Source organism: Chiloscyllium punctatum, chromosome 45 (genome assembly GCF_047496795.1).
Source record: "Chiloscyllium punctatum isolate Juve2018m chromosome 45, sChiPun1.3, whole genome shotgun sequence".
Classification (NCBI taxonomy): Eukaryota; Metazoa; Chordata; class Chondrichthyes; order Orectolobiformes; family Hemiscylliidae; genus Chiloscyllium; species Chiloscyllium punctatum.
In genome coordinates this window covers 51,482,668-51,503,338 of record NC_092783.1, presented here as the reverse complement: position 1 = coordinate 51,503,338, position 20,671 = coordinate 51,482,668, and the positions used below count along the sequence as shown (strand labels likewise).

Sequence of the window (20,671 nt, the reverse complement as noted above, 5' to 3'; positions counted from 1 at the left end):
GCTATTATTCTGGGGACACAGATTCTAATCCAACTGTGCCAGCAACTGGAATTTGAATTGAATTGATAAAAACTCTGGAATTTAAAGCTAAACTCATTAATAATGACAATGTGACTAGATTATGGCCAGTGACCAATGTCAAAAATTCAATTTATTGCGAGGCTATAACTCCCCATTGTACTCTGTTGTCCTTGAAGTGCATTAACTTAGGAGGCTATTGTAACTTGCAAACCCACCCACCCACCCATGGCAGCGAGGAAATCTCTGAAATTCCTCGCCCAGCGACGCCCCCAAAAGAAAAAGCAACCCTACACTGAGAAAACCTTAACCAGGAATCCACTGGATCCGGACTCAGTAACCCTCAAAGTCAACTTCATGCGAGCTCAGAGCAGTACAAGGTACCTTTAGGCAGAAAGTTTCCAAACTCTTCCAGGGAGGAGCTGTCAAAGTCGGTGGCGCCGCGGTTCACAGTGGGGATGCGAAGTGCCCCTTTCAGATTGTCCAGAAGTCGTGTCCTCTCGGTCTTGCTGAAGTTTGCTGCAAAACCTGCCACAACTGTGTCAAAGGAGCTGCGGTCCTGGTTGCCGGCTGCGCTGAACGTGTAGGTCCTGATCAACAAAGCGCTCAGAAAGATTAGAAACACAGACAGCAGAACTAGCAGGATGATCAGGGTGACTTTAATCTTGCCTTTTGTATTTTTCATCTCCCCTTCCAACGTAATAATAAAACAAACCTCCCCCCCCCCACCCCCTACCTCCTCTTTCTCCTCCCTAGTGAGTAGTGGCAGACTGGGACTCCTGCAGTTCTGTGCAGACGCAGCTCTCTATCTCTCTCTCTGCCAACCGCAGTGCTCTGGAGGAAGTGTAGTTTCTGTTTGAATGGAAAAAGAACTGCAGTGCTATCTCACACCCTCTCTCTCCCTCCCATTCCAGAGCACTGCCCACCCCTCATTGCCACCATCTCTTTCTCTCTCACACACACACAAAAAATGTAACATGTTGCTGGAGAAACCCTGATAGCACTTCTGGGCAAGAGACTAGATTAGAGTGGTGCTGGAAAAGCACAGCAGGGCAGGTAGCATCCGAGGAGCAGGGAAATCGACGTTTTGGGCAAAAGCCCTTCATCAGGAATCCTCACTTTTGCCTGTGGGCAGAGAGCAGAGTTAATAGTTGAAGCCCAGTGACTCTTCAGAAAGGACAAAATTCAAGGCGGACCCTGCCAGTGGAGTGCCACACTGTCGGTGGTGTCTTTTTTGCAGTCTCAAAATTATTACAGCACAGGGGGCCATTCAGCCTATTCAAGTCCATACCTGGCTGTCTGAGTGAGCATTTGGATTTAGTGGCATTCTCCCAACCTTTTCACTGTAACCCTGCTTGTTTATTTCTATTCAGATAATCACAGAGTCATAGAGATGTACAGCATGGAAACAGACACTTTGGTCCAACTCATCCGTGCCGACCAGCTATCCTAAATTAATCTAATCGCATTTGCCAGCACTTGGCTCATATCCCTCCAAACCCTTCCTATTCATATACCCATCCAGATCCATTTAAAATGTTGTAATTGTACCAGCCTGCACCACTTCCTCTGGCAGCTCATTCCATACACACACCACCCTCTGCATGAAAGAAATTGCCCCTTTGGTCTCTTTTATATCTTGTCCCTCACACCGTAAACCTATGCCCTCTAGCTCTGGTCTCTCCCACCCCAAAGAAAAGACCTTGTCTACTTACCTTATCCATGTCCCTCATGATTTTATAAACCTCTATAAGGTCAGCCCCCAGCCTCCAATGCTCCAGGGAAAACAGCCAGAGTCCTTGCCTGTTCAATTTATATGGACGGAAAAGGAGGGTGGGGGTGGGGGGGAGGTGGCAAGGGGGCTGAGAGATAAAAGGGTGGGGGGGTGGGACTGGGGGAAGGTAGCTAGGAATGTGATAGGTTGATGAAGGTGGGGGGAGATGGTGATTGGTCATAGAGTAGGGTGGAGCAGATAGCTGGGAAGGAGAATGGGCAGGTAGGGCAGGTCAAGAGGGCAGAGCCTAGTTGGAGGGTTGGATCTGGGATAAGGTGGGGTGAGGGGAAATGAGGAAACTGGTGAAATCAACATTGATGTTGTGTGGTTGGAGGGTCCCAAGGCGGAAGATGAGGGGTTCTTCCTCTAGTTGTCGGGTGGCTAGGATTTGGCGGTGGAAGAGGCTGAAAACTTGCATATCCTTTGCCTCCTCCACCGCCAAACTCACGAACACCTCATTTTTATTTAAAATGCTGTCAGTTTCCATGGTGATCTGACTTTTGTTACAGTGCCTCCTAGGGACTGCTTTCTGATTTGGTTCAATTTGGTTTAGCTGTTCAACTGTATTATTTATTTAAAAGGTAGAGAGGAACATGGGTAGAAACATTCTATCTTAACCATCCAGTGCCCAATGTAACAGTTGGTAGATTATCTTTCTGAAACCAGAAAGACTGATAATCCCATCACTTTTGACCACCCCAACTTTGCAATCTTCTCCATCTTTACAAACACCTGAGAAATCTATATTGTTCCCAATCATGTCACTTTTGCTTCCATCATTTTCTTCTCCCTGCCTGTGATGGCTGTTCTTTCAACTATATAGATGCTAAACTAGGGAATTCCCTTCCTAAACTTCTCTACCTCCCTCTCCTCCTTTTAAGATGCCTTGATATCCCTTCCATTGGCTGCAATGAAATTGTGACCAATATGTGGCTTAACATGGGGATCGGTTAGCTCAGTTGGCTGGACAGCAGGTTTGCAATATGCCAACAGCATGGGTTCAATTCTTGTCATGGCTAGGTCACCATGGAGGGTCTGCCTTCTCAAACTTGCCCCTCACCTGAGGCATGTGGCCCTCACCAACAACCATCTCTCTCTCTCTCTATAGTAAGTGAATATGCCTCTGGAATGTAGCACTGTTAGGACATTGTAGTATGTTACAGGGACTATATAAATGCAGGTTGGCATGCTGGCTCTACCTGTTCCCTCATGCTTGCTGGACACGTATTATGTTGAGAGTGTGGTGCTGAAAAAGCACTGCTAGTTAGGTAGCATCTGAGGAGCAGGAGAATTGACATTTTGGGCATAAGCCCTTCATCAGGAATAAGCCTTTCCTCATTCCTGATGAAGGGCTTATGCCTGAATCATCGCTCTCCTGCTCCTTGGATGCTACCTGACCTGCTGTGCTTTTCCATCACCACACTCTAGACTCTGACTTCCAGCGTCCGCAGTCCTCACTTTCTCCAGGGCATATTCTATGAATGACGTTAAACCCCATTATCTTTGATTGTCACCTCTGCCCGATGAAATTCTCAGGAGACATCGCAACCATTTCATTAAATGCTGTTACTTAGGAGACATAATTCAAACCACACCAAAAGAACAGCCAGATTGTTTGGGGCTGAACATCTTTAAATTTCTGGATGATGCCACAGCCGAGGTTTTGGGGTGCAGTGGCAATGTCCCTTTCTCTGGGCTAGAAGCTCTGGATTTGAATCCCATGACAGGTCTTTCTTGTTTGTGGGAGGCTCATTAGTACCCCAACCAAACTAGTCACTTGCCAGCCTGAAATCCATTCCATTTTGACTGTTGCCAGGCAAAAAGAATGGGTGGGTTTCCTGGTCAGCCATCCTACTGAAGGCAATGGTAAATGACTGTGGAGTTTTGGCCATGACGGTGGACCCAGTGGAATAATTTGCCTGATTCTTGGAAATGCGAATGGGAGAAAAGGCAGGTGGTCATAAGGTTATAGTTAAGCAGAAATATACTTAGAATTTTATATAAGAAATCTTGGAAATGTATTGTTGTTACTTCAGTGTCACTGGGCCAACATCCTGGAATTCCCTTCTCGAGGGCATTGTGGGTTTACATACAGCACATGGACTGCAGCAGTTCAAGAAGGACACTCACTCCCACCTTCTCTAGGGTAATAAGGGGTGGGCAATAAATGATAGCCAGATTCGAAACAGGAGAGTTGCTGTTTTGAGCATAAGTTCTTCTCCTGATTCGGATGCTACCTGACTGGCTGTGCTTTTCCAGCGCCGCACTCTTCGAGTCTAACCTCCAGCACCTGCAGTCCTCAATTCCTCCTAATAAATGCTAGCCAGCCAGTGACACATGTGAAAGAGGCAAAATTCCATTGCATGGCTCTTCCAAGTCATATTTTGCAATACTTACTGAAGCGTACAAAACGTCATAGCAACAGCATTGTGGTAATCTAATTGCAGTCATCAAATCAAATCAGTATTTATCTTAATTTGTCATTTAAATTGAACTCAGTATTGTTGCCTGCGTTTGTTTAGTCGCTTTGGTTACTGTCATGTTTTTATACAACAAAGCTGCATCACCAGTCATTCCAACTGCAGCAATGACTCATTTGGAAGCATTTTAAATTATTTTTGTACAAGATTACTTTTGCCTCTTTTATGTAAATTACAAAGAAAATCTGATTACATCAGGAACTTGATACTTGGTCCGACGTTGGATTAATAGTTTGAACTAATTATTTCAAGTTCTGTGGTTTCTCATGCAGTTGAGAATCTATTTCTGTCCTGGCTAAATTCTCTCACAATATTCCTTCTTGCATCAGGTTCCACATCCTATGACCCTGCACATATCAGCCTATATCTCATTTCCTGGTCTCTGTACTTAAACATCAGTAGCTGCTCCTCCTACCTAATACTGGCACTGTCCCAAACTTCATCCCTACTTTAAACACAAGATTCTAAGCTGATACAGGGAGTCCCCAGGTTATGAATTAGTTTCATTCTTGACTATGTTCGTAAGTCGATTTGTACGCAAGTTGAAACACAATAAAAAACAGCTGTCATAGAAACATATTTTGCTGGAAAAACAATGAAGAGAAAGCAGAGTTAACATTTTAGGTGCAGCCACTCTTCAGAACTAAAATAGCTGTTCATAAATACTAGAAAATATTTGCAAGTCAGATCTTTAAAATTAATATTAATACACTCCTGTATGGGATCTCATTTGTAAGTATGAGAATTGATAAGTCAGACGCTCATAAAGTGGGGACTGCCTGCTCTCCTAATGTTTGTGATGAAGGTATGTTGTACTGTTGAGAGTTCAGTTTTCTGGATGGGATGGCAAATCAAGATCCTTTCTGCTTTTGGAGGTGGATCTAAAAGGGCATCATTTCTGGCCAATATTTGTCTCTGGATCAACAGCAATAAAGTATTCTCATTGCTATGTTCCTTTTTATGGGAACTCGCTGTGTGCAAATTGATTGCCACATGATGATAGTCGCCAAACTTCACTAGGTACTAAATTGGTTAGAAAGTACTTTGAGAAATCTTGAGGTTGTGAAAAACTTTAAACAAATTCATATCTTTCTTTTCGAAGATCCTTGGCATTTTCTCTCCTGTTAGTTGTCAATCCATGATTAATAACATGCTCTGAAGCATCTCTCTATACTTAATAGGCGAATGATAAATTTCCTGTTTTAAACATGTAATAAGTATCCTTGGAGTTGCCATAGCATTTCCTGCAAACCATACACCGTCTTGACTTGGAACCATTGCACTGTTTCTTCACTGTCGCTCGATCAATACCCAGGAACCCCCTTCCTTAACAGTGCTATGGGTGCCCCTACACCACATGGACTACAGTGGTTCAAGCAGCTCACCATCAACCACTCAAGGGCAATTAGAGTTGGACAATAAATGCTGGTGGAATCAGAGACACCCACATCCTGTGAATGACCAAATGAAAAACTTCAAATTATTGTACTCTCTGGGAGATTACAGCAGTAGATTCTGAACACTCCATGGAAATTGGCACTCATTAGCTTTTTCCTCAGAAGAAAGTAAACATTGGTGGTTACAGGACAAATGAATCAATGGTGATTGCGTACATATGTGTGAGTACTGGATGTTTTCAGAATTTGCTTTGGCACTTAACAGCAATAAAAGCAATGGATAGCTCATGGTGCAGTGAGTTGTGTCCATGTCTCTGAGGCAGCAGCTGTCAGTCAAGGATATTCATTATGGGGTCAAACAGGTTGATTATCAACCTGCAAATCCTCCCAAAATGCCTGTGGGACAGGCGCAGGAGAGCTTATTGTCCAGTCAAAACTGTGAGGTACTCACAGCTCAAAAGCTTCCTCTTGTTAAAAGGCTCCACACCCAGATTCCTCCCACCGGCGCCATTCTGTAGCAAGCATCCCCTTTACTTCAAGGGAACACAGGGAGATTGATACAGCAAAGGGAACCCATTTGACCTATCATGTCCTGCTAGCCCTCTCGCCATCCTCCTGCAAACCTTCCTCCGTGTATCCACCCAATTCCATTTGAAAGTTATTGTTGAATCTGTCAAGAAATTAATTCTAGACCAATAGAGCACTTACTGCTTGAGCAACTTCCTTCACATCTTGCCTCGCACTTTACCAAAAACACATCTTTCCTTTTCATTTAACAGAGATCTTATCACTTTTTGCAATGGGATAAAGTAGTCTTGCAGGAAGAATTTCTTTAAAGGCCTCTACATTACTTACATCCCAAACAATTTAAACTCTTTTCTTGAGTGTGCCGTAGCATGAGAAACAACATCTGTGAATATTTTCAGAGAATTTGCACTGTAAATGTATCATGAGGTACATGATTGGACGATGAAAACATTGTTGCTCTCAGTACACAAGGTACCTCAATTTTGAAGTAAAATATATCTAGTTGTCAACTGTCACCCCACAGGTGCAAAATGTCAACAGGGATCAACATTCTACAAAGCACGATTCATTAATGCAACAGAAGCTTCCTATTTTTCAGTCACCTTAGTAGGTTAAAAACCAACGCTTATCCTTCACATGAGGATTCAGTGTGCTTGTCCTATTCCTGATTCTCTTCACAACAACCATTATGGAATTATTAGTTGCATATATCTGCAAGCACTTGCTTTGTTCTATTACCCAAAGGACAGAAAGAGGAGTCTTGGTTCATGTCTGCACTGGCATCCACTGACATTTCCTCCACCTCCAAACAGACCCCACCACCAGGGATATATTTCCCTCCCCACCCCTTTCCGCCTTCCGCAAAGACCGTTCCCTCCGTGACTACCTGGTCAGGTCCACACCCCCCTACGACCCACTCTCCCATTCTGGCACTTTCCCCTGCCACCGCAGGAACTGTAAAACCTGTGCCCACACCTCCTCCCTCACCTCTATCCAAGGCCCTAAAGGAGCCTTCCACATCCATCAAAGTTTCACCTGCACATCCACCAATATCATTTATTGTATCCGTTGCTCCCGATGTGGTCTCCTCTACATTGGGGAGACTGGGCGCCTCCTAGCAGAGCGCTTTAGGGAACATCTCCGAGACACCCGCACCAATCAACCAAACCACCCTGTGGCCCAACATTTCAACTCCCCCTCCCACTCTGCCGAGGACATGGAGGTCCTGGGCCTCCTTCACCGCCGCTCCCTCACCACCAGACGCCTGGAGGAAGAACGCCTCATCTTCCGCCTCGGAACACTTCAACCCCAGGGCATCAATGTGGACTTCAACAGCTTCCACATTTCCCCTTCCCCCACCTCATCCTAGTTTCAAACTTCCAGCTCAGTTACTGTCTCCTTGACTTGTCCGACCTGCCCATCTTCTTTTCCACCTATCCACTCCACCCTCTCCTCTTTGACCTATCACCTTCATCTCCTCCCCCACTCACCCATTGTACTCTATGCTACTCTCTCCCCACCCCCACCCTCCTCTAGCTTATCTCTCCATGCTTCAGGCTCACTGCCTTTATTCCTGATGAAGGGCTTTTGCCTGAAACGTCGATTTCGCTGCTCGTTGGATGCTGCCTGAACTGCTGTGCTCTTCCAGCACCACTAATCCAGTAATTGGTTTTCAGCATCTGCAGTCATTGTTTTTACCTTGTAGGTACGCTTAGTAAGGTTGCAACTATCATCTCAGAGTGCAACGGAACCTTGATCAGATGGGATAATGGGCCGAGGAGTGGCATATGGAATTCCATTTTTATAAATGTGAGGTAATGCATTAATGTAAGACAAATCAGGCCAGCATTAATACAGTTAATTGTAGGGCACTGGGGAGTATTGTCGAACAAAGAAATTTCGGGTATAGGTGCACAGTTCTTTGAAAGTGGAGTTGCAGATAGGGTGGTGAAGAAGGCATTTGGCATGCTTGCCTTCATTGGTTAGTGCATTGAGTATCGGAGATGCACCTGTACAGGACATTGGTTAGGCCACTTTTGGAATACTGTGTTCAATTCTGATCTCCCTACTCTCAGAAAGATGTTGTGAAATCTGAAAGGGTTCAGAAAAGATTTACAAGGATCTTGCTGGGACTGGAGGATTTGAGCTATAGAGAGAGGTTGAATAGACTGGTGCTAATTTCCCTAGAGCATCGGAGACTGAGGTGTAACCTTACAGAGGTTTATAAAATCATGAGGGACATGGATAAGGTGAGTAGCTATAGTCTTTTACCCCAGGGTAGGGGAGTCCAAAGCTTCAGGGAAAGATTTAAAACGGACCTAAGTGGCAACTTTTTCACACAGAGGGTGCGTGTATGTAATAAACTACCAGATGAAGTGGTGGAGGCTGACACAATTACAACATTTAAAAGGCATCTGGATTGGTATGTGAATAGGAAGGGTTTAGAGAGATATGGGTCAAATGCTGGCAAATGGGATTAGATTAATGCAGGATATCCAGTTGGCATGGATGAGTTCAACCAAAGAGTCTGTTTCTGTGCTGTACATCTCTATGACTCTATAAATGGGACTAGATAAGTTTGGGTTGTCTGGTTAATGTGGATGACTCCTACTGAAGGGTCTGTTTCTATGCTATTTGACTCTTTTGGCTATAGTTTAATCACTTAATGCCATTCTCCTCTATCTCCCTGTAATCCTACATGTTGCTCCATTTCAACTACATTTTAACCCACTTTTGAATGTCTCAATTGAAATTGCCTCCACCTTGTTCGTAGGCAGTAGAATCCACATGCTTATCACTAACCACATGGAAAAGTTTTTTGTCTAGTGTTTCTTTGACTTCTTTCACCAATTATTTTAAAACTGTTTCCTGTTGTTCTTAATCCTTTTACGAGTGGGATCAGTTTCTCCCTATTTACTCTGTCCAGAACCCTTGATTAGGACCACTCAGCTCCTGACCTCATTACAGCCATGAATCAAACATGGACTGAAGAGCTGAATTCCTGAGCTTCCTTTGAGCTAACAATGACTATAACCAGTTAAGAGTTTTTCAGATGTCAAGTATCTGAGCTCCAGGACATCTCTGTGGGAGTTCCTCAGGGCAATGTCCGAGGCCCAACCATCTTCAGTTGCTTCATCAGTGACCTTCCCTCCATTGTAACGTCAAAGGTGAGGATGTTCAATTTGTCTTCACATACAGCAATACCTGGATAATATCTAGGTTTGAGCTGATATGTGGCAAGTAACATTCATAGAACATAGAAAAATACATAGAAAAGTACAGGTCCTTTGGCCCTCGATGTTGCGCCAATCCAAGCCCACCTAACTTACACTAGCTCACTATCCTCCATATGCCTATCCAATGCCTGTTTAAATGCCACACAATTGTCTTGCAATAGCCATCTCAGATAAGAGAGAAGCTAACCTTGATGTTCAATGGCATTATCGTCACTGGGTCACCCTGTATCAACAACCTACGGGTTACCATCGATCAGAAACCAAAGTGGACCATTGCTGCAAGACCAGATCAGAGACTGGGAATTCTGCAGTGAGTCTGAGCCAATCTTCCGAGTCCCCAAAGCAGGACCACATCAGCTTCTAACCGGCTAATGTAAGTTGTATCTGATTACTTACATGCAATTAATTACATCCCCACACCTACTTGAGGACAATTTCAGATGAGCAATATATGCTGGCCTAGCTAGAGACACTCCCATCCTGCAAACAAATTAATAAAACGGTCCCCTGCCAACACCAGGATCAAGCCTAGTAAACTTCTGACAATTACATGTGTTAATGAAAGGTGAGAGGAGATGTCACAGATTGTTGACGAAAAGCGGATACTTGGTGTTAACTTAGTTCCAGGACAAAGTGCTGGGTCAGAATGATGAGCCTTTTCCAAATCTGTATTTACATGGTGCACAGTTCACTCTATCAGCCTAATGGGGAAGGGGAGGAAATTGATCCAATGTTTTAAAATCAAGTGTGGTTTTCAAGATGAATGGATTTGTGGGTAAATGCAGACCTGAGTATAGTGCTGAATAACAAAGCAATTGAAGTCAGAGCAATCAGGGCTGACTTGATTAAGCTGCACAATATTTTGAATGGTCTTGTCATGGTGGTCGTGAAGAGGATTTTTCCTCTTGTAAGTTTGGAACTAGGAGCACTGGTTTAAGACCATAAGACCATAAGACATAGGAGTGGAAGTAAGGCCATTCGGCCCATCGAGTCAACTCCACTTACCCGCATTCTCCCCGTAGCCCTTAATTCCCCGAGACAACAAGAATCTATCAATCTCTGCCTTGAAGACATTTAGCGTCCCGGCCTCCACTGCACTCTGCGGCAATGAGTTCCACAGACCCACCACTCTCTGGCTGAAGAAATGTCTCCGCATTTCTGTTCTGAATTTACCCCCTCTAATTCTAAGGCTGTGTCCACGGGTCCTAGTCTCCTCACCTAACGGAAACAATTTCCTAGCATCCACCCTTTCCAAGCCATGTATTATCTTGTACGTCTCTATTAAGTCTCCCCTTAATCTTCTAAACTCCAATGAATACAATCCCAGGATCCTCAGCCGTTCCTCATATGTTAGACCTACCATTCCAGGGACCATCCGTGTGAATCTCTGCTGGACACGTTCCAGTGCCAGTATTTCCTTCCTGAGGTGTGGGGACCAAAACTGGACACAGTACTCCAAATGGGGCCTAACCAGAGCTTTATAAAGTCTCAGTAGCACAACGGTGTTTTTATATTCCAACCCTCTTGAGATAAGTGACAACATTGCATTCGCTTTCTTAATCACAGACTCAACCTGCATGTTGACCTTTAGAGAATCCTCGACTAGCACTCCCAGATCCCTTTGTACTTTGGCTTTACGAATTTTCTCACCGTTTAGAAAGTAGTCTATGCTTTTATTCTTTTTGCCAAAGTGCAAGACCTCGCATTTGTTCACGTTGAATTTCATCAGCCATTTCCTGGACCACTCTCCCAAACAGTCTAGATCCTTCTGCAGCCTCCCCACTTCCTCAGTACTACCTGCCTGTCCACCTATCTTCGTATCATCGGCAAACTTCACTAGAATGCCCCCAGTCCCTTCATCCAGATCATTAATATATAATGCGAACAGCTGTGGCCCCAACACTGAACCCTGCAGGACACTGCTCATCACCAGCTGCCATTCTGAAAAAGAACCTTTTATCCCAACTCTCTGCCTTCTGTCAGACAGCCAATCCTCAATCCATCCCAGTAGCTCACCTCGAACACCATGGGCCCTCACCTTGCTTAGCAGCCTCCTGTGTGGCACCTTATCAAAGGCCTTTTGGAAGTCTAGATAGACCACATCCACTGGGTTTCCCTGGTCTAACCTACTTGTCACCTCTTCAAAGAATACCAACAGGTTTGTCAGTTAAATTTAAAAGTCATGCTTTTAGGTTAAAGCTGAGGAGAATTCTTTTCTTTCAAAGGCTGCTGCAACTTTGGAACTCTCTGCCTCAAAAAGTACTTGATGGGAGGCCTCATAGGAATAGGAGGCGGCTTCATTGGAACAGGGGGAGGTCATTCAACCCATCAAACCTGTTCCACCAATGAGATCATGGTTGATTTGTGATCTAACTCCACATACCTGCCTTTGGCCCATATAACTCAACACCTTTTGCTTTACAACAATTTATAAATCTCAGATTTAAAATTAACAACTGATCTAGCATCAACCACCATTTGTAGGAGTGAGTTCTATGCATGTACCAGCCTTTGTTTGTGCAAGTGCTTCCTAATATCTCTCCTGAATGGTCTGGCCCTAAGTTTTAGACTGTGAATGATCTTCAGACTCACTGATGTATCATTGAATATTTACAAGGTAGCTGCAGATAGATTATTCTTCTTCAGCAAGTGAATCAAAAAATATCAAGAGGAGATGGAAGTGTGGAATTTTAAACAAACAGGTTAGGCATCAACTTATTAAAGGGTGGAACAGGCTCGATGGGCTGAATAGCCTACTTGTGCTCCTAGTTTGAACATTCATGTGCAACTATTGTGCTAATTTGAATACTGAATTGTGATGATCCAGTACAGGAGTAGCCCCACAATTAGCCACACTCCGTTTCCCTACTCCACCCAGGGTGGGAAGGAAAGCTAAAACATGAACTGAGGTTTCCACATTTAATTATTCCAAATTGGGTAGAAAATTGGGTATTGAGTGGAGTTGGAACTGTAGTTGACCTCCAGGGTTAAACAGCCCACATTCTCATTCTGGCGATAACCAGTTAGCTGGGATGCCAGAGGATTCTCAGCACCAAGAGAAATGCTCACTTGTGTGGCAGTCTTCTCAGGATCAAGGATGATGAAATTCCACTTGAGTCCTAAGTGCTTGAATATGGCTGAAGAGACTGCTGGGTAATCTGCACTGACCGTACCATATCCAAGTGTTTCATAGAATCCCTACAGTGCAGTTAGCTAAACCTACACTAAACCTTTGAACAACATCCCACCCAGGCCCAACCCATCCCTGTAACCCACAATTCCCATGGCTAACCCACCCAGTCTGCACATTGCTTGACACCGTGGGGCAATTTAGCATGGCCAATTAACCTAATGTACACAGTTTCGGCCGAGTGACATTGAAGGAACAGCAATACATTTCCAAGTCAGGATGATTGAGCAGTTTGGAAGGGAATTTGTAGGTGGTGGTGTTCCCATGTGCCTGCTACTTTGCCCTTCCAGGTGATTGAGGCATGGGTTTGGAATCTGCTGTCTAAGGAGCCTTAGTGAGTTTCTGCAGTGCATCTGCTACTACTGAGCGATGGTGGTAAAGGGAATGGGTGTTTGTGGATGTGGTGATAATTAAGCAGCTGCTTTGTCCTGGTGCCAAACAACTTGGATGTTATTGGAAGTATGTTAATCCAGGCAAGTGGGAGTGTTTGATTACAATCCTGACTTGTGCCATGTAGATTTTGCGACACAGAAGTTGAGTTATCCATTGCAGAATTCCTAACCTTTGTCCTACTCTGGTAGCCACCATATTTATGTGGCTAGTCCAGTTCAGATTCTGGTCAAAGGTAATATCCAGGATGTTGATAGTGGGACATTCAGTAATGGTAATGTCACTGAATGTTAAGAAGAAATGGTTCCATTCTTTGTTGCTGGAGTTGGTAATTGCTATGTAGGGTGTGAATATTACTTGCCTTTTGCCAGCCTAAGCCCAGATATCACCCAAGTCTCGCTGCATTTGGACATGGACTGCTTCAGGGACTAAGGATTTGGTGCTGAACACTGCGTAATCACTGGAGAACATTCCCACTTCTGATCCTATGGTGGAGGGAAGATCATTAATTAAGTAGCTGAAGATGGTTGGGCCTAGGTCACTACCCTGAAGAACTCCTGCAGCGATGTACTGGAGTTGAGGTGACTGACCTCCAACAATCACCACCACCTTCCTGTGCTCCAGATATGGCTCCAACCAGTGGAGAGTATTTCCTCTGAATCCTATTGACTTCAGTTTGGTTGGGTCTCCTTAATGCCACACTTGGTCAAACTCCCTGTGTGATCTTCATTAAACCAGAGATCTGACAGTAATGGTAGAATGGGGTATGCCAGACCATGAGGCTGGAGATTGTGTTGGCGTACAGTTCTGCTGCTATTAATGGCCCATCGCACCCCATGGATGCCAAGTCTTGAGTTGCTAGATCTGTTCGAAGTCAGTCCCATTTAGCATGCTGATAGCGCCACACAACATGATGGAGAGTATTCTCAATGTGGAGACTGGATTTTAGTTCCACAAAGACTGTGCGTTGATCCCTGCTTCTGATACTGCCATGGATAGATGTGTCTGTGACTGGCAGATGTGAGGATGAGGTTGAATATGTGTTACCCTCTTTTTGTTCCTTCATCAGCCATCACATATCAGTGCTGATGCTGCTGAGTCACATTTGGTCATGGATATTGAAGTCCTCCACCCATAATGTATTGTGCAAGCTTGCTACCCTCAATCTTTCCTTCAGGTGGTGCTCAATATGGAGGAGTATTGCTTCATTGGCGGATAATCTGCAGGCAGCCTCCTTGCCCGTGTTTGAGCTGATGCCATGTGGTTTCTGGAGATAATGGTGACAACTCCCTTCCGAATGTGTATTACTGTGCTACAACACCTCTGCTAATACCTCAAGACATACCCAGAGATGATGCTGATGGTATTGTCTGGAAGGTTTGATTCTGTCAGGCTGTTGTTTGATCAACCTGTGAAGCTACTGGAACACTACGTTAGTAAAGAGGACTTTGCAGGTTCGATAGGGCTGAGTTCACCATTGTCCTTTGCAGTGGTGCATCTGGTTTCATTTCTTTTTTGATGCTTTTTAAGCAATTAATACAACTGAACGTCTTGCTAAGCCAATTGAGAGGGCATTGCTGTGGATCTGGAGTCACTCACAGGCCAAAGGAAGTAAGGTAAGGACACAGATTTCAATCAACAATGGTTTCACCAACATTCTTAGACCTATAATTCTAATCTTTTGTTTTTAAAAATAAAGAAAGTACTTCGGTTTCAGCATCTGCTAAAATAGGCAGTGAACCCAGGTCCCCTGAAGTATTACTTCACTCTCTGGACTAGTAACAGTATCACCAGGCCATCACATCTTCCATTTATACATGCACCATCTTCTGTCCCATGACCTGAATTGTCTGTTCAGTTGGTAATATTATGCCTTTCAGAATTCCCATCTCAATCTTGACAAGCCTGCTGTGTGAGAGTCTAAAAGGGGTAGCATTGAGGACTCCCATAAGTGCTGCTCAGTGTGACAATGTCAAATGGTTAAATTACCTACCGTGTGGAAACAGGCCCTTCGGCCCAAAAAGTCAACAGTGATCCTCCAGAGAGAAACCCGCCCCCTTATAATCCACCTAACACTACAGGCAATTTAGCACGACCAATACACCTAACCTGCACATCTTTGACTGTGGGAGAAAACCAGAGCACCTGGAGGGAACCCACACAGACACAGGGCGAATGTGTAAACTCCACACAGGCAGTTGCCCAAGATTGGAATTGAACCCAGATCCCTAGCACTGGGAGGTAGCAATGCTAACCACTGAGCCACCACACGCAACAGTTCAGGCAGCAGGACTAAGACCTAACATCCAAGTTCTCCTCAGCTTCTGTGTAATAATGTCAATCATGGCAACGTAACATATTAGTGGCTAACATGCAATTGGCCTTATCTTGCTAATACCAAAACACTTCTAGTTAGACTAGAAAGTGAGTTTGAGTTTAATTTATTGTTACCACATATACTGAGATACAGTGAAAATTGTTGTTTTGCATGTATACAGGCAGAGCTTACCGTACAAAATGCATCAGGGTAGCAGAACAGAGTGCAGAATATAGTGTTACTGTCGCAGAGAAGGTGCCGAAAGAAAGAGATCAGAATGAACATTTGAGACATCCATTCAAAAGTCTGATAACAGCAGGGAAGAAGTTGTTCTTGAGTCGACTTGTACATGCATTCAAACTTTTATACCTTCTGCCTGATGGAAGAGGGAAGAAGAGAGTACAACCGTGGTGGGAGGGGTCTTTGACTACGTTGATTGCTGTCGTGAGCCAGTGGGAAGTGGTATTCTTTGGCAATATCAGACCAAGCAGGTCCTCCAGATATTTAAAGCTAATGGTGGCAGCAAACCTCTCCCATGTTGAGGTATAGTGCAGGGACCTGGGTTCAATTCCAATATTAGATGTGACTGTGTGGAGTTTGCATATTCTCCCTGTGTCTGCGTGGGTTAAGAAGCCCTCTTGTGGTGCAGTAGTAGTGTCCTAACCTCTGAGCTAGGAGGCATGAGGTCAAGTCTCATTTGCTCCAGAGGTGTATTTTGGAGCTATGAACAGGCTGATGAGAAAAAACAAGTTACATTTTGAGGGGGATAAAAGCAGCTGGTTCATCTTTGATAGTTTGCATTGCCCATAATGGGCTCTCCTTGTGAATACTCAATTGGATACCATAGGTATTTTTACTGCTGGTGGTTACTAGTTACAAAAATGGTCAAGGGGCCCTCACATGGCCCTACCCCTGGACTGAGAAACCTGGGTTCAAAAGTCCCTCTCGCTTTACGGGTATGAAATAACATCTCTCACTTTTAACCTTGATTAGAAACAAGATTAAAAAATAGTCATGGTGATTCTGGTGGTTGAAAGGCATTCAATTCTGTGTAGAACCCCCCCCCCCCCCCCCCCCCCCACCTCCCCACACACACCTGGTTCCAATAATGGGCTTTGCATGGAATTATGGAATTGACCATATGTATTCTTAAGGGTGGTGAATAGTAGCTACAAAAAATCTGATAGCACAGTGATACTTTGTTGGTGGGAAAAGTCATTCAGTTGTGCATGCAGAACTGGGTGCTTGAGATGCAATGGTAGTGCTGCTGCCTCTGAGCCAAGGGGCCTGGGTTCAAGGTCCACCTGCTGTGCACAGGTAGATTTGAAAATAGTTATGAAGGGTGAACAAAGGCCTTTGTGGTAAAGCGAGAGTGTCCCTACCTATAAACACAAAGGATATGATTGTCATAAAGGTGTGTCACAATATTCCAGTTGTGTGCAACAACATTTTTGGATATTAAAAGAAAGGTGAGATAAACAGGAAATCCCATCTGGTTCACTGATGTCCTTTAAAGGAGGCAACTTGCTATCCTTACCACATCTGGTCCATATGCAACTCCAGTGGTTGACTTGTAACAACCTTCTAATGTGGTCTAAAAAGCCACAAGCAAGCACATGGGCAAGAAAGCGACAGTGACACCCCCATCCCATGAAAAGATTTTTAAAAATGCAGATTGAGAGTTGAGTCATTGCACTTAATCAATTCTATAGGGAGACTTCAGAGAATCTGGGGACCTATCTCTGATTCATTCCTGGATTAGATTAGATTACTTACAGTGTGGAAACAGGCCCTTCGGCCCAACAAGTCCATACTGACCCGCCACCCACCCATTCCCCTACATTTACCCCTTTACCTAACACTACGGGCAATTTAGCATGGCCAATTCACCTAACCTGCACATCTTTGGACTGTGGGAGGAAACCGGAGCACCCGGAGGAAACCCACGCAGACACGGAGAGAATGTGCAAACTCCACACAGTCAGTCGCCTGAGTCGGGAATTGAACCCAGGTCTCTGGCGCTGTGAGGCAGCAGTGCTAACCACTGTGCCACCGTGCTGCCCACGATTATGTGGAGGTGCCAATGTTGGACTGGAGTGGGCAAAGTCACATGACACCAGCTGACTTGAGAGAGAGATCAAAAGATCTGATAGCTGGTGTGAGTGGAATGTCAGATAATACGTCTCTGAAGGTGACAATGTGTAAAGTATTTATAAAGTCAATATCAGTACTGTGCTGTCATGACAGAAGGACTGTGCTCTGAAAGCTTGTGTGATTTCAAATAAACCTGTTGGCCTATAATCTGGTGTCATGTGACTTCTGACTCATTTCTGGATGACAGCATTCTCACCAGGCAAATTGCCAGAAGGGATCAGAATGCAGCTGCTCTTGGAAAAGTGCTAGAACTAAGCTCGCCTGAAAATAAATACCGATAGAGGCTTCCCTGTTGGATTAGAAACATGATTTTCGAACCTCGCTGAGGCCTGGGGAGTGGCTCACCCATTCCCAAACACATGAATCCTTTTGCACATAAAACACATTCTGATATGTAATTGATAAAGCTATGGAAAATGTATGTTATGAAATATCTGATTATTGAGGATAGAATTGAAGGACAGCAAACATATTGGCTTTCACTTAGCAAATGTTTATGGTTAAAAAAGAACTTGTGTTTCTTTAGCGGGATCACAGGATGTGGGAATCACTGGCTGGGCCAGTACAGAGGAACCTAGATTATCGGAAGGATACAGGTTGAGGGGAAGTATTTTGTTCAGTTAATCGAATTCTGGATAATCGAATGCCGGATAACGTAGTTTAGCCAAGCATCAGGACCTTGCGATCTTGCTGGATGATCTGATATTCGGATAATCGAATGCTGGATAATTGAGATTTCTCTGAATATATTATCCATCCCTAATTGTTTGTGAGAAGGTGATGGGGAGCCACCTCTCAGCTGCTGAGGTCCATGTGATATAAGAAACGCACAATGCTTTTAGGAAGGTATTACGAGGAATTCCCATGCAGTAACAGTGAGGGAACAGTGATATAGTTCAGAGTTGGGACGGGATCTGGCCTGGATAGAAGCGTATAGCTCATGGTGTTCTGATGCATATGGCATCCTTGTTTTTCTAGGTGGTAGCAGGGTTTGAGTTTAGACAGAGTGGTCAAAAGAGCCCAGATGTGTTATTGCAGTGCATCTTGTAGAAAGTGCACATGCTGCTACTGTGCATCACTGATTGAAGGAGTAACTATTTAAGTTTATAGATGGGTGCCAATCAAGCAGATTGTTTGTCCTGGATGGTGTTGACCTTTCTGAGTGCTGTCAGAGCTGCATTTATCCAAGCAAGTGGAGAATATTCCATCACACCTCTCACCAGTGCTTTGTGGATGTGGACTGCCTTTGCACAGTCAGGAAACAGAATTCTTTCGCTATAAACTTCTCAGCCCCTGACCTTTTCTTGCAGCCTCAGTAACTATATAGCTTGTCCACTTAGGCTTCTGGTCAATGATAAACCCCAGGCTGTTGATCAGAGATGGGAACACCATGCAATGTCAATGGATTCATTCTGACAGAATGCCTGGTCATTGCCTGGCACTTTGGTGGGGTGAATGTTCCTTGCTGGTTATCAGCCTCAGTTATTGCTGTCTGTGTTTTGCTCTATGTACTTCCAGACTGTTTCTTTATCTAAGGAATTGCAAGGGGTACAGAGTATTGTGTAAGCATCAGTGAAGATCCACATCTCTGACCTTACGATGGAGGGAAGATCATTGATGAAGCAGCTGGTTGGGCCTAAGACATTCCCCTGATGAACTCCTGCAGGGATGTCCTATGAGGTTCACCTGGCTGACCTCACTACAATCGCAACAGACATCAAGGCAGAAAAGGAGAAACTAAGACTGGTGGTCAAAGACCTGGATAAAGAGATAGTTATTAGAAGCATCTTAGTGGAGGAGAAGTTGAGAGGAAGAGATGGTCAGGAATGGAAACTGGGATCCAGTTTCCAACAACCACAAACCCATCTTCCTGGGTAGCTAAAAAAGGTTTTCCCACTGATTCTCATTGACTCTAGGTTTATATCAAACTCAAACAAACCCTGCCTGTCATCTCAGTCTAGGGAATTCAGTTCCATTGAGCATATTGAGACCAAAGCTATAATGAGGTCAGGAGCTTGATTTCTCTGACAGAATCAAAATGGCATTATTGAACTGGTTATAGCTTAGTAAAGACTGCTCAATAGTACCAGACCATTTGTAACTCCTAATTGTTGGCTTTATTAGCAAGTATAAAATGTCTTGATCTCTGGGAACCTCCAATTCTGAACTTTTGCGCATCTCAGATGTGATTAACATCTGGACAGCAAAGCCTTCAGCTGCCTGGGCCTTAGACTCTGAAATTCCATTCCTGACCATCTCTGCCTCTCAACTTCTCCTCCACTAAGATGCTTCTAATAACTATCTCTTTATCCAGGTCTTTGACCACCAGTCTTAGTTTCTTCTTTTCTGCCTTGATGTCTGTTTTGATTGTAGTGAGGTCAGCCAGGTGAACCTCATAGAATATGAGTTCCCTGATTGGGGCTGTTAATCTGATCTAATCAGGGAGCCCAGGCTAACAGATATAAACAGGGACATCAGAGATTCTGTTCCCTCTGAGAGCTGGCTCTGACGGAGCTGGAGCTGTGACTAGGATTCACTACGTGCAAATAAAGGGTGACTTGGTGATTGAGTCTGTGTGTTGTTATTTCAGTGGGGAAGGAATTCATTCAGCTCGTCAAGTGGCAAAGGCATCACGTTAGTGATATCTGCTGTGTCCATCTCAGATTCTGAGGTATTTTCCATGCTTGATGGAGAGAGAGAACCCATGGCTTCCTGAATAGTCAGAAAGGCAGTCGAGGAGTTTGCACACTCTCCCTGTGTCTGCATGTGTTTCCTCTGGGTGCTCTGGTTTTCTCCCACAATCTAAAGATGTGCAGGTTAGGTGAATTGGCCATGCTAAATTGTCCATAGTGTCCTGGGATGTGTTAGGTTAGGTGGATTAGTCAGGGGTAAATGTAGAGTAATAGGGTAGGGGAATGGATCTGGGTGGGTTACTCTTCAGAGGGTCGGTGTGGACTTGTTGGGCCAAATGGCCTGTTTCCACACTGTCTGAATTCTGTTGGGATTCTATGAGGAGTCAGGCATATTTTGCTCCCACACCGTTTACAAGTTTACAGTTTTCATATGGTGTCCTCCTGGTCCTGACCTTGTTATAATCACTACAATGTCAACGTTTGCTTGATAATGCTCCAAGGAAGAACCTTGTGATGCTTTATTAGTGTTGGGAACAGGCCAATTGGCATCTTGT

General features: G+C 44.3%; 1 protein-coding gene across 1 annotated transcript in view; it reads right to left on the bottom strand.

Annotated features, from left to right (window-relative positions):
- LOC140467419 (N-fatty-acyl-amino acid synthase/hydrolase PM20D1-like) overlaps positions 1 to 835 on the bottom strand; it is a 79,738-nt gene extending 78,903 nt beyond the window's left edge. Inside the window, exon 1 of the mRNA XM_072563762.1 lies at positions 403 to 835. Within this exon, the coding sequence (XP_072419863.1) occupies positions 403 to 703 (301 nt within the window). The 5' untranslated portion in view covers positions 704 to 835. The remainder of the gene's footprint in view (positions 1 to 402) is intronic.
- Positions 836 to 20,671: the final 19,836 nt, after the last annotated feature.